At 45.7% G+C, this 14003-nt stretch overlaps 1 protein-coding gene across 2 annotated transcripts in view; it reads left to right on the forward strand.

The window, feature by feature from the left end:
• Positions 1 to 14003, forward strand: part of ipo13b (importin 13b) — a 49049-nt gene that overhangs the window by 13945 nt on the left and 21101 nt on the right. For both annotated transcript variants that reach the window (XM_055861068.1, XM_055861069.1), the window contains exons 2-5: positions 4541 to 4666; positions 6154 to 6297; positions 7121 to 7333; positions 7432 to 7685. In XM_055861068.1, coding sequence (XP_055717043.1) covers positions 4541 to 4666; positions 6154 to 6297; positions 7121 to 7333; positions 7432 to 7685 — 737 coding nt within the window. The remainder of the gene's footprint in view (positions 1 to 4540; positions 4667 to 6153; positions 6298 to 7120; positions 7334 to 7431; positions 7686 to 14003) is intronic.

Below are 14003 nucleotides of genomic sequence, written 5' to 3' on the forward strand. Positions count from 1 at the left end.
GGGGTGCTTTGCTGCAAGAGGGACTGGTGCACTTCATAAAATATATGGCATCTTGAGGGACAATTATGTGGATATATTGAAGCAACATCTCAAGACATCATTGGTCACAAATGGGTCTTCCAAATGGACAATGACCCCAATCATACTTCCAAAGTTGTGGCAAAATGGCGTAAGGACAACAAAGTCAAAGTATTGGAGTGACCATCACAAAGCCCTGACCTCAATCCTATAGAACATTTGTGGGCAGAACTGAAAAGTGTGTGCGAGCAAGGAGGCCTACAAACCTGACTCAGTTACAATAGCTCTGTCAGGAGAAATGGGCCAACATTCACCCAACTTTTTGCGGGAAGCTTGTGGAAGGCTACCCGACACGTTTGACCCAAGTTAAACAATTTAAAGGCAATGCTACCAAATACTAATTGAGTGTATGTAAACTTCTGACCCACTGGGAATGTGATGAAAGAAATAAAAGCTGAAATAAATCATTCTCTCTACTATTTTTCTGACATTTCACATTCTTAAAATAAAGTGGCGATCCTAACTGACCTAAAACATGGAATTTTTACTCAAATTAAATGTCAGGAATTGTGAAAAACTGAGTTTAAATGTGTTTGGCTAAGGTGTATGTAAACTTCCGACTTGAACTGTAACATTGAATGTTGTGCATTCAATACGGTTCAGTATTTCACTGAAAGAATAAATGTTTTGTTTTTGAAATGATAGTTTCCGGATTTGATCATATTAATGACCTAAGGCTCCTATTTCTGTGTGTGTATTATATTATAATTAAGTCTATGATTTGATATTTGATAGAGCGGTCTGACAGAGGTGGATGGCAGCAGCACGCTCGTAAGCATTCATTCAAACAGCACTTTCTTGCTTTTGTCAGCAGCTCTTCGCAATGCTTGAAGCACAGCACTGTTTGACTTCAAGCCTCTCAACAATACTATAGTGCCTATAAGAACATCCAATAGTCAAAGGTATATGAAATACAAATGGTATAGAGAGAAATAGTCCTATAATTCCTATAATAACTACAACCTATACATCTTAACTGGGAATATTGAGACTCATGTTAAAAGGAATCACCAGCTTTCATATGTTCCTCATGTTCTGAGCAAGGAACTTAAACTTTAGCTTTTTACGTGGCACATATTGCACTTTTACTTTCTTCTCCAACACTGTTTTTGCATTATTTAATCCAAATTTAACATGTTTCATTATTTATTTGAGACTAAATTGATTGTATTTATGTATTATATTAACTTAAAATAAAAATGTTTTCAGTATTGTTGTAATTGTCGTTATTACATATATATATATATAAATCGGCCAATTTAATTGCTATCGGCTTATTTTGGTCCTCCAATAATCGGTATCCAATAATCATAATCGGTCGACCTCTAGTGGAAACGTCTAGGAGCAACAACAGCTCAGCCTCGAAGTGGTAGGCCACACAAGCTCACAGAAAGGGGGCCTCCGAGTGATGAAGCGCGTAGAGTGTAAAAATCGTCTGTCCTCAGTTGCAACACTCACTACCAAGTTCCAAAATGCCTCTGGAAGCATCCAAGCGTTGGCTGGAGTGGTGTAAATCTCGTCGCCTTTGGACTCTGGAGCTGTGGAAACGTGTTCTCTGCAGTGATGAATCACGCTTCACCATCTGGCAGTCCGACGGACGAATCTGGGTTTGACGGATGCCAGAAGAATGCTACCTGCCCAAATTCATAGTGCCAACTGTAAAGTTTGGTGGAGGAGGAATAATGGTCTGGGGATGTTTTTCATGGTTCGGGCTAGGCCCCTTAGTTCCAGTGAGGGGAAATCTTAACGGTACAGCATCCAATGACATTCTAGACGATTCTGTGCTTCCAACTTTGTGGCAACAATGCCCCCGTGCACAAAGTGAGGTCCATACAGAAGTGGTTTGTCGAGATCGGTGTGGAAGAACTGGACTAGCCTGCACAGAGACCTGACCTCAATCCAATTGAATACCTTTGGGATGAATTGGAACTCCGACTGCAAGCCAGGCCTAATCGCCCAACATCAGTGCCCGACCTCATTAAAGCTCTTGTGGCTGAATGGTAGCAATGTTCCAACATCTCGTGGAATGCCTTCCCAGAAGAGTGGAGGCTGTTAAAGCAGCAAAGGGGGGACCAACTCTATATTAATGGCCTTGATTTTGGAATGAGATGTTCAACATACTTTTGGTCATGTCGTGTATCTAGCTGTTTCTATCTGAGCACAGAGGCGCTTTCACCTGCAGCCCAGTACTTCCTCCTGGCTCCTTCTACACTTTGCTTTTAATGTTTCCTCTCTTCCACTCTATCTCTGACACACACACACACACTGGGAGAGTACTAGTATAGTAGCTAGTTCTTTCAGAGCCTAAGTACCTCCATCTGTGACGTGTGTATGTGTGTGACCATATGGAGAGACTGCTGCAGACAGAGTGGTGCTCTTCACCTGCAGCCTGCCGTCTCCCTCCCTCTCTGTCTCTCTGCATCAGGAGTGGATGATCAGATCCCTGACTGCAGCTGCTATCAACTGACAGACAGACTGACAGATCTGAACTCTGTTGGCTAACGAAACAGTTGAAGCAACATTACAGCTGCTAGTTAGATGCATCTGGCTGGCTGTAGTGAGATGGGTATATGTACGACACACACGGCGTGCAGTCTGGAGTGTGTCCCTGGGATGAGAAGTCTCCTTAGATCACACAGTGGACGGCGGTAATGATCTGCCTTAGCTTTGAACTCTGGAAAATCACAGCTTCGTTGAGAAATAGCGAGATGAAGTGATGAGAAAGAGAAGAAGGGAGGGGGAAAAAGACGGCAGGCACAGAGCGAAGGAATTGATGAGGTACGAGAGTGATGAGAGATTTCAGTAAAGACACTGCTCCTCAGTAAAGAGGTTGCTTGATCTGGGCAGATTCACTATTCGAGCGGCTGAGGTGTGTGTGTGTGTGTGTGTGACATACAGATAGAGCAGTGTTTCAGCGTGGAACAGCGGAGGACTGGAATATGAGTCAGGCTGTGATCTCTGACACACACAACCCAAGACCTCTTCATACTGTGTGTATCGACGCTGAGGGATGATTTCAAAGGAAACAAAGGGACCCTGCGCAGACGTTTATTCTTTGAAATGCATCTCTTTATTAGACAATGATGTCAACCCACACTAGCTCTTGGTCAAGGTGCTAGCTAGGGATACACGCTAGATACAGTATGTAACTGGAGACAAACCTCTTGATACTCTCTGTATTGGTGTTCTATAATGGCAGTCAGTCATACTAGAGTCTCCATACAACCTGCTGAGTCAGTTACTACTGGAGAGGAAGGGAGGATAGATGGATGGAGTAAGCTCTTTGTGACATCTGCTTATGTAAAAATGGCTTTATAAATATATACATTTGATGATTGAAGATGGAGGGATGGAGTGAGCATGGAGGAGGGATGGAGTGAGCATGGAGGAGGATAGAGGAGGGAAGGGGTGAGCATGGAGGAGGGATGGAGTGAGCATGGAGGAGGGAAGGGGTGAGCATGGAGGAGGGAAGGGGTGAGCATGGAGGAGGATGAAGAAAGAACATGGCCAACTGTATTCCTCTTAGGAAGCATCTGTTTCCTAGTGTTCAGCCACTGTTTCAGAGGATAAGAACTTTATAAAGAACCTAATGTTGCTAAACTACACTGCTCAAAAAAATAAAGGGAACACTTAAACAACACAATGTAACTCCAAGTCAATCACACTTCTGTGAAATCAAACTGTCCACTTAGGAAGCAACACTGATTGACAATACATTTCACATGCTGTTGTGCAAATGGAATAGACAAAAGGTGGAAATTATAGGCAATTAGCAAGACACCCCCAAAAAAGGAGTGATTCTGCAGGTGGTGACCACAGACCACTTCTCAGTTCCTATGCTTCCTGGCTGATGTTTTGGTCACTTTTGAATGCTGGCGGTGCTCTCCCTCTAGTGGTAGCATGAGACGGAGTCTACAACCCACACAAGTGGCTCAGGTAGTGCAGTTCATCCAGGATGGCACATCAATGCGAGCTGTGGCAAAAAGGTTTGCTGTGTCTGTCAGCGTAGTGTCCAGAGCATGGAGGCGCTACCAGGAGACAGGCCAGTACATCAGGAGATGTGGAGGAGGCTGTAGGAGGGCAACAACCCAGCAGCAGAACCGCTACCTCCGCCTTTGTGCAAGGAGGTGCACTGCCAGCGCCCTGCAAAATGACCTCCAGCAGGCCACAAATGTGCATGTCTATTCCATTTGCACAACAGCATGTGAAATGTATTGTCAATCAGTGTTGCTTCCTAAGTGGACAGTTTGATTTCACAGAAGTGTGATTGACTTGGAGTTACATTGTGTTGTTTAAGTGTTCCCTTTATTTTTTTGAGCAGTGTATATAGAAACACTAACGTTAAAGTTCTAAATGACATACAGTATATATTATACTGCAAATATACTGACTTCCTCCCTCTCTATCCCTCCCCAATCCCTCTTTCTCTCTCTACCCCCCCCCCCCCCCCCCCCCCCCCCAGGCACTCCACCAGTTGTACTATGACCCAAACATTGAGAATAAGAACCTGGCCCAGAAGTGGCTGATGCAGGCTCAGGTGTCCCCTCAGGCCTGGCAGTTCTGCTGGGCCCTGCTCAGCCCTGACAAGGTAGGATATACCAGCACACACACACACCAGGGTTTCTGTTAGGAAAATGTTGCGCCGGACATTTGTTTGACTGGCAGAATGTTCATGTCCATGAAAACTGTTAACACGCGATTAGAATTGTAGCACGTTTATTTGGATTATAAAAGCAGCTGTTTGATGAGCTGTAGCGGCAACGAACGAGCTGTTTGATGAGCTGTAGCAGCAACGAACGAGCTGTTTGATGAGCTGTAGCAGCAACGAACTAGCTGTTTGATGAGCTGTAGCAGCAACGAACTAGCTGTTTGATGAGCTGTAGCAGCAACAAACAGCTGTTTGATGAGCTGTGGCGGCAACGAACGAGCTGTTTGATGAGCTGTAGCGGCAACGAACGAGCTGTTTGATGAGCTGTAGCGGCAACGAACGAGCTGTTTGATGAGCTGTAGCGGCAACGAACGAGCTGTTTGATGAGCTGTAGCGGCAACGAACGAGCTGTTTGATGAGCTGTAGCGGCAACGAACGAGCTGTTTGATGAGCTGTAGCGGCAACGAACGAGCTGTTTGATGAGCTGTAGCGGCAACGAACGAGCTGTTTGATGAGCTGTAGCGGCAACGAACGAGCTGTTTGATGAGCTGTAGCGGCAACGAACGAGCTGTTTGATGAGCTGTAGCGGCAACGAACGAGTTGTAGCAGCAACGAACGAGCTGTTTGATGAGCTGTAGCAGCAACGAACGAGCTGTTTGATGAGCTGTAGCAGCAACGAACGAGCTGTTTGATGAGCTGTAGCAGCAGGCAGCTCCTCACGTCACCCCGCTCCTCCGCTCTCTCCACTGGCTTCCAGTTGAAGCTCGCATCCGCTACAAGACCATGGTGCTTGCCTACGGAGCTGTGAGGGGAACGGCACCTCAGTACCACCAGGCTCTGATCAGGCCCTACACCCAAACAAGGGCACTGCGTTCATCCATCTCTGGCCTGCTCGCCTCCCTACCACTGAGGAAGTACAGTTCCCGCTCAGCCCAGTCAAAACTGTTCGCTGCTCTGGCCCCCCAATGGTGGAACAAACTCCCTCACGACGCCAGGACAGCGGAGTCAATCACCACCTTCCGGAGACACCTGAAACCCCACCTCTTTAAGGAATACCTAGGATAGGATAAAGTAATCCTTCTGACCCCCCCCCCCCCCCTTAAAAGATTTAGATGCACTGTTGTAAAGTGGCTGTTCCACTGGATGTCATAAGGTGAATGCACCAATTTGTAAGTCGCTCTGGATAAGAGCATCTGCTGAATGACTTAAATGTAATGTTAAATGTAAACGTCAACTGGTATTTCAATCAATGAATAGGCTAAAATGCATTTTCACAATGGAATTTATTTTCTTCTCCCAGACAATTTACCTGTGGAAATTTTAGTAATCGGCTTTTCAGTTTTTTGGGGGGGGGGGGGGGCAAAAGCCGGCTATTACCGGCTAACACACAAACCCTGACACACACCTAACCCTGTCTCTTTCCCTAGGTACCTGAGATCCAGTACTTTGGGGCTAGTGCCCTCCACACTAAGATATCACGCTACTGGTCTGACATCCCCTCTGACCAGTATGAGACCTTAAAGACTCAACTCTTCTCCCAGATCGCCTGCTTCTCCTCCGGGTCCAAGATGGTGGGTAGATGGATGGATGGGAGGATGAGTAGATGGATGGATTTATTAGATAAGGGATGAGCTACTTTGTGTGAGGGCCACAAAAAAACACAACTCATCATGAGGGGCCACAGTGGCTCGTGGGTCTGCGTACCCACATTCATACCCCCCATACCTTGAGATCAAATCATTTTAACGGCCCCCCTCATGACTGTGAAGAGACAGAAAATCTGTTTAAAAGTTCACTTTCCTGGTAAACATTTTGCCATGGGGCGGAGAAAAGATTTTCAATTTTAATAAAAAAATAGCATTTTTACAGCTAATTTCCTACAATTCTACACATTTTGCCATGGGGCAGAGAGAAAAAATGTGCATTTTTACAGCTAATTTCCTGCAATTCTACACATTTTGCCATAGGGTGGAGGCAAATGTTTGCAGTTTTTAATATGATAACTGATGATCAGTGGGCCCCACCCCGGTCGGTAATTCGACCATGCTTACTACAAGTTTAGATAGTCTAGCGACCAGCTAACTTACTAATTTAAAATGTTTTTGCTGACATGGGCTAATTGAGTGATTGCTGATGCACAACCAAATTTTGAAATTGGACCTTGTACTCTATTATTCTAACTCTCAACAGTAATTTGAGACCCTGACAGAGTTCCCCCCCCCCCCCCCCTCATATTATTTTTTTTTGAATTGGTTCACGTGCCGCCAGTTGCCCATCCCTGTATTAGATCATTGAAAATACATACAACTGGAGCTAAATGCCTTAAAACCATCAAGTATAGTAAATAGAATGAAGTCATAGATTACAGTACGTCGTTGTGGTCCTGTTTCCAAGGTGCTGACGCGTCTATGTGTGGCGCTGGCCTCCCTGGCCCTGAACACCATGCCAGAGGCTTGGCCAGGCGCCGTGCCAGAGATGGTACGTGTGTTCCAGGAGGAGGGAGGGGGGGTGGACGGCCGGGCCAGGTGTCTGGCCCTACTGGAGCTACTGACTGTCCTGCCTGAAGAGTTCCAGACCAGCCGTCTGCCACAGTACCGCAAGGGACAGGTGAGGGGTGCTAGAGACTGAGGGGTGCCAAAGGGCACGACAGACAGACACAAAGACAGACACACATCCATCTACTACTCACCACCCTCTGTCTGTAGGTGCGAGGTGCGTTGGGTCGTGAATGGGGGTCAGTGTGTCCACTGCTCCAGCAGCTGCTGCGTCGAGGGGACAGTCCCGGGGCAGTGAAGGCTCGTGTCTTGCGCTGTCTGTCCTCCTGGGTGTTGCTAGATGTCCCTCTCAGTGAGAGTGAAGGACTGGTGGAGGACTGTTTCACTGCTCTACCAGACCCCGAGCTGTTTGATACTGCCGTGGAGGCTATCGTCAACGCCATATCACAACCCGACTCCCAGAGGTGTGTACATTGCCAGGGGAGGGTGGGAGTTTGTGCCAACCCAATGACTTCAGACAAACACACAAGGTGACACGCAGTCAGTGTCTGCATTATGGAGGAGGTGGGGGTATTGTTTAAAGAGAACCAAGAGAGCAACAGATTCAGATATGGAAGACCGAGACAGAGCATCAGAGGGAGAGCAAGATGGGAAGGGGGAGATGGCAGCCAAGAGCACAGTGTGGGCATGGAAAGGGTATATGAGAGAAGGAGATACTGTAGAGGGGAAATAGGGATGGAGAGAAAAATACAGGCAAGGAGAGTTGACAGAAATTAAGAAAGGAGGAAAGCTGAGGGAGATGGAGGGAATATAGGGAGAGCTAACAGCCAGGAGGGGAGGAGGAAGGGAAGAAGAGGGGGGAGGCATTTCTCGGTTGGCTTGCGTTACCATGGTTACATAGCTGGGGAGCGACGTCATTGAGCTCCAATGGTAGGCACCCAGTAGCCCCTCCCCAAGAGAAAGAGAGCGAGGTAGGGATGGAAAGAGGAAGGGAAAGAAAGATGAGCGAGGTAGGAAAAGGTGCAACATCCACCTCGGGCAGCAGGTTGGCGGTGTGATCACACTGCTGATAGGCCTGTTCTCGTTCTCTCTCTCTCTCTCACTCTCTCACTCATTCACTCATTCACTCACACACACACACACACACACACACACACACACACACACACACACACACACACACACACACACACACACACACAAAGTACTGCTCTAGTCAACCTAATAGCTAGTCTCCTCAACATGTGTTTTTATTGCTCTAAAATAAGGCCAATTTTACTGGTGGAGGTATGAATATGGCCCTCATATTAGTGCTGGGCGATATATCAAATTCATTTGATTAATTCAAATGTTAGTATTGCAAGAAACACATTTTGTAAATATATTTTTTATTTTTATGAGCGTTTATGTTCTCATATGATCTTTTTGGTCTCGTCTCCTTCGCTCCATTCTGACAAATACGGCAGGCCACTTGATTTCAACATGTTAACAATGTGGATAGGTTAGCTGCTGTTTATTGTTGACTGTTGAGATTATTGTTGAGACAACTGTTTATTGTTGAGATTATTGTTGACTGTTGAAATGCTGTGTATTTTACCTTTCTATTGATTTATTTATTTATTTAACCTTTATTTAACCAGGTAGGCTAGTTGAGAACAAGTGCTCATTTACAACTGCGACCTGACCAAGATAAAGCAAAGCAGTTCGACACATACAACAACACAGAGTTACACATGGAATAAACAAACATAAAATCAATAATACAGTAGAAAAAAAGTATATTTATGTTGTGTGCAAATGAGGTAAGAAAAGGGAGGTAAGGCAATAAATAGGCCATGGTGGCGAAGTAATTACAATATAGCAATTAAACACTGGAATGGTAGATGTGCAGAAGATGAATGTGCAAGTAGAGATAATGGGATGCAAAGGAGCAAGATAAATAAATACAGTATAGGGATGAGGTAGTTGGATGGGCTGTTTACAGATGGGATATGTACAGATGCAGTGATCTGTGAGCTGCTCTGACAGCTGGTGCTTAAAGCAAGTGAGGGAGATATGTGTCTACAGCTTCAGTGATTTTTGCAGTTCCTTCCAGTCATTGGAAGCAGAGAACTGGAAGGAAAGGCGGCCAAAGTAGGAATTGGCTTTGGGGGTGACCAGTGAGAGATACCTGCTGGAGCGCGTGCTACGGGTGGGTGCTGCTATGGTGACCAGTAAGCTGAGATAAGATGGGGCTTTACCTAGCAAAGACTTGTAGATGACCTGGAGCCAGTGGGTTAGGCGACGAGTATGAAGCGAGGGTCAGCCAACAAGAGCGTACAGGTCGCAGTGGTGGGTAGTATATGAGGCTTTGGTGACAAAACGGATGGCACTGTGATAGACTGCATCCAATTTGTTGAGTAGAGTGTTGGAAGCTATTTTGTAAATGACATCGCCAAAGTCGAGGATCGGTAGGATGGTCAGTTTTACGAGGGTATGTTTGGCAGCATGAGTGAAGGATGCTTTGTTGCAAAATAGGAATTGGAGATGTTTAATGTGAGTCTGGAAGGAGAGTTTACAGTCTAACCAGACACCTAAGTATTTGTAGTTGTCCACATGTTCTAAGTCAGAACCGTCCAGAGAAGTGATGCTGGACGGGCAGGCGGGTGTGGGCAGCGATCGGTTGAAGAGCATGCATTTAGTTTTACTTGTATTTAAGAGCAGTTGGAGGCCACGGAAGGAGAGTTGTAAGTCATTGAAGTTTGTCTGGAGATTAGTTAACACAGTGTCCAAAGAAGGGCCAGAAGTATACAGAATGGTGTCGTCTGTGTAGAGGTGGATCAGAGACTCACCAGCAGCAAGAGCGACATCATTGATGTATACAGAGAAGAGAGTCGGCCCGAGAATTGAACCCTATGGCACCCCCATAGAGACTGACAGAGGTCCGGACAACAGGCCCTCCGATTTGGCACACTGAACTCTATCAGAGAAGAAGTTGGTGAACCAGGCGAGGCAGTCATTTGAGAAACCAAGGCTGTTTAGTCTGCCGATGAGGATGTGGTGATTGACAGAGTCGAAAGCCTTGGCCAGGTCGATGAATACGGCTGCACAGTATTGTTTCTTATCGATGGCGGTTATGATATCGTTTAGGACCTTGGGCGTGGCTGAGGTGCACCCATGACCAGCTCTGAAACCAGATTGCATAGCGGAGAAGGTACGGTGGGATTCGAAATGGTCGGTAATCTGTTTGTTAACTTGGCTTTCGAAGACCTTAGAAAGGCAGGGTAGGATAGATATAGGTCTGTAGCAGTTTGGGTCTAGAGTGTCTCCCCCTTTGAAGAGGGGATGACCGCGGCTGCTTTCCAATCTTTGGGAATCTCAGACGATATGAACAGGCTAGTAATAGGGGTTGCAACAATTTTGGCAGATAATTTTAGAGAGGTTCCAGATTGTCTAGCTCGGCTCATTTGTTGGGGTCCACATTTTGCAATTCTTTCAGAACATCAGCTATCTGGATTTGGGTGAAGAAATGGGGGAGGCTTGGGCGAGTTGCAGTGAGGGGTGCAGGGCTTTTGACTGGGGTAGGGGTAGCCAGGTGGAAAGCATGGCCAGCTGTAGAAAAGTGCTTATTGAAATGATCAATTATAGTGGATTTATCTTTTATTTGTACAACAACGCTTATTTCGAGAGAACACTTGTTTTTAAATTAGATATATATTTTGAATGTTTGAAAAAACCAAGATGATTTTTAGGCCATATCGCCCACCCCGAAAACACTCAATTAGATTTGAAAAGGACAGAGTTTGTATATGTGTTTGCGTGTGCCTATGTTTGTGTTTGGCCACACTAGTCAGGGCAGAAGGATTATCACTATCTATCCCCAGACAATTATCTCAATCCTTCCTTCTTCCCTTTCCTTCACTTAAAATCTTTCTATCTCTCTCCCAGGCTCTCTCTTTCCCCCATTTTCCTCCCCTTCTCTCTCTCTGCCTTCTTCTCTCCTCTCCCTATATCTCCTCCTCCACCTCTCTCCTCCTTTTTAATTACAGTGACGCTCTGAGATGGGGAAATTAGTTGCCTGGCAACAGGATGCCGTTGTACCAATAGCATTCTCCCAAATGACTTGACTGTAATATGGTTAAACAGAGAGAAGGAGAACGGGAGGGAGAAAGGAGAAAGATGGAGGTGAAAAGAGAGAGAGGAGTCTTTCAAATTCATTAGAGTTTTAAGGGGAGGAGAAAGAAAAGCGAGAGAGAGAGAGCGGGAAGCGGAGGTCTGTGTGTCAACGGTAGACAGTCTGTCTCAGTGGAATCTATAGGATGTCAGGTTTCATACAATAGAGAGACGCACATACTCATACCCCAAAGCCCTCTGAGTAACACAGAAATATACAGAAACACACACTGCATTAAATAACAGCCCAACCTGGGAGATTTAGTCATCATTCATTTTTAATGGGCTGACTTGGAGATACAGGTCGTGTACTCTTAGCTGAGGGAAGGGGTTACTTTGTGAAAGCTTGAGTGTGTGAGACAGAAGTAGAGAGAGTGTATTTTGAAGGTCGGGGGAAAGAGGAGGTTTGGATTAGGTGCTTTATGGAAGATTAACACTGTGTGTGTGTGTGTGTGTGTGTGTGTGTGTGGGGCTTGTTGTCATGCAGGTGGTACAGAATCCTTCATGATAATGTCAATAAGGGGACACATGAATATTCAGTAGTCAGAACCAATGACACTGCAAGGTTGGGGGGAAGAGTGATATTACCCAGAGCAAGTGTGGTTGTGTGTGTGTGAGCATGCCCAATGCAGACAGCAGGGGAACAGACATATAGATGTGGGAGAATTAAATAGGTGTGTGTCTGAGCGAGGGAGAGTGTATGTGGTGTGTGTGTCTAAGCGAGGGAGAGTGTATGTGGTGTGTGTGTCTAAGCGAGGGAGAGTGTATATGGTGGGTGTGTGTCTAAGCGAGGGAGAGTGTATGTGGTGGGTGTGTCTAAGCGAGGGAGAGTGTATATGGTGGGTGTGTGTCTAAGCGAGGGAGAGTGTATGTGGTGGGTGTGTCTAAGCGAGGGAGAGTATATGTGGTGGGTGTGTGTATGTGGTGGGTGTGTGTCTGAGCGAGGGAGAGTGTATATGGTGGGTGTGTGTGGTGGATGTGTGTATGTGGTGGGTGTGTGTCTAAGCGAGGGAGAGTATATGTGGTGGGTGTGTCTAAGCGAGGGAGAGTATATGTGGTGGGTGTGTGTAAGCGAGGGAGAGGGTGTGTGTGTGGTGGGTGTGTGTACGTGGTGGGTGTGTGTCTGAGCGAGGGAGAGTGTATGTGGTGGGTGTGTGTGTGTGTATGTGGTGGGTGTGTGTCTGAGCGAGGGAGAGTGTACAGTTGAAGTCGGAAGTTTACATACTCTTAGGTTGGAGTCATTCAAACTCGGTTTTTCAACCACTCCACACATTTCTTCCCACCAACAAACTATAATTTTGGCAAGTTGGTTAGGACATCTACTTTGTGCATGACACAAGTAATTTTTCCAACAATTGTTTACAGACAGATTATTTCACTTATAATTCACTGTATCACAATTCCAGTGGGCCAGAAGTTTACACACACTAAATTGACTGTGCCTTTAAACAGTTTGGAAAATTCCAGAAAAATTATGTAATGGCTTTAGAAGCTTCTGATAGGCTAATTGACATAATTTGAGTCAAATGGAGGTGTACCTGTGGATGTATTTCAAGGCCTACCTTCAAGCTCAGTGCCTCTTTGCTTGATATCATGGGAAAATCTAAAGAAATCCGCCAAGACCTCAGAAGAAAAATTGTAGACCTTCACAAGTCTGGTTCATCCTTGGGACCAATTTCCAAATGCTGAAGGTACCACGTTCATCTGTACAAACAATAGTATGCAAGTATAAACATCATGGGACCACGCAGCCGTCATACCGCTCAGGAAGGAGACTCGTTCTGTCTTCTAGAGATTAACGTACTTTGGTGCGAAAAGTGTAAATCAATCCCAGAACAGCAAAGGTACAAAAGTATCTATATCCACAGTAAAACGATTCCTATATCGACATGACCTAAAAGGCCACTCAGCAAGGAAGAAGCCACTGCTCCAAAACCACCATAAAAAAGCCAGACTACGGTTTGCAACTGCACATGGGGACAAAGATCGTACTTTTTGGATAAAGTCCTCTGGTCTGATGAAACAAAAATAGAACTGTTTGGCCATGATGACCATCATTGTGTTTGGAGGAGAAAGGGGGAGGGTTGCAATCTGAAGAACACCATCCCAACTGTGAATCAGGATGGCAGCATCATGTTGTGGGGGTGCTTTGCTGCAGGAGGGACTGGTGTACTTCACCAAATAGATGGCATCATGAGGAGGAAAATTATGTTGACATATTGAAGCAACATCTCAAGACATCAGTCAGAAAGTTAAAGCTTGTTCGCAAATGGGTCTTCCAAATGGACAATGACCCCAAGCATACTTCCAAAGTTGTGGAAAAATGGCTCAAGGACAACAAAGTCAAGGTATTGGAGTGGCCATCACCGAGCCCTGACCTCAATCCTATAGAACATTTGTGGAGAGAACTGAAAAAGTGTGTGTGCGCAAGGAGGCCTACAAACCTGACTCAGTTACACCAGCTCTGTCAGGAGGAATGGGCCAACATTGACCCAACTTTTTGTGGGAAGCTTGTGGAAGGCTACCCGAAACGTTTGACCCAAGTTAAACAATTTAAAGGCAGTGCTACCAAATACTAATTGAGTGTATGTAAACTTCTGACCCACTGGGAATGTGATGACACATTTACA

Source organism: Salvelinus fontinalis, chromosome 14 (assembly GCF_029448725.1).
Source record: "Salvelinus fontinalis isolate EN_2023a chromosome 14, ASM2944872v1, whole genome shotgun sequence".
NCBI lineage: Eukaryota > Metazoa > Chordata > Actinopteri > Salmoniformes > Salmonidae > Salvelinus > Salvelinus fontinalis.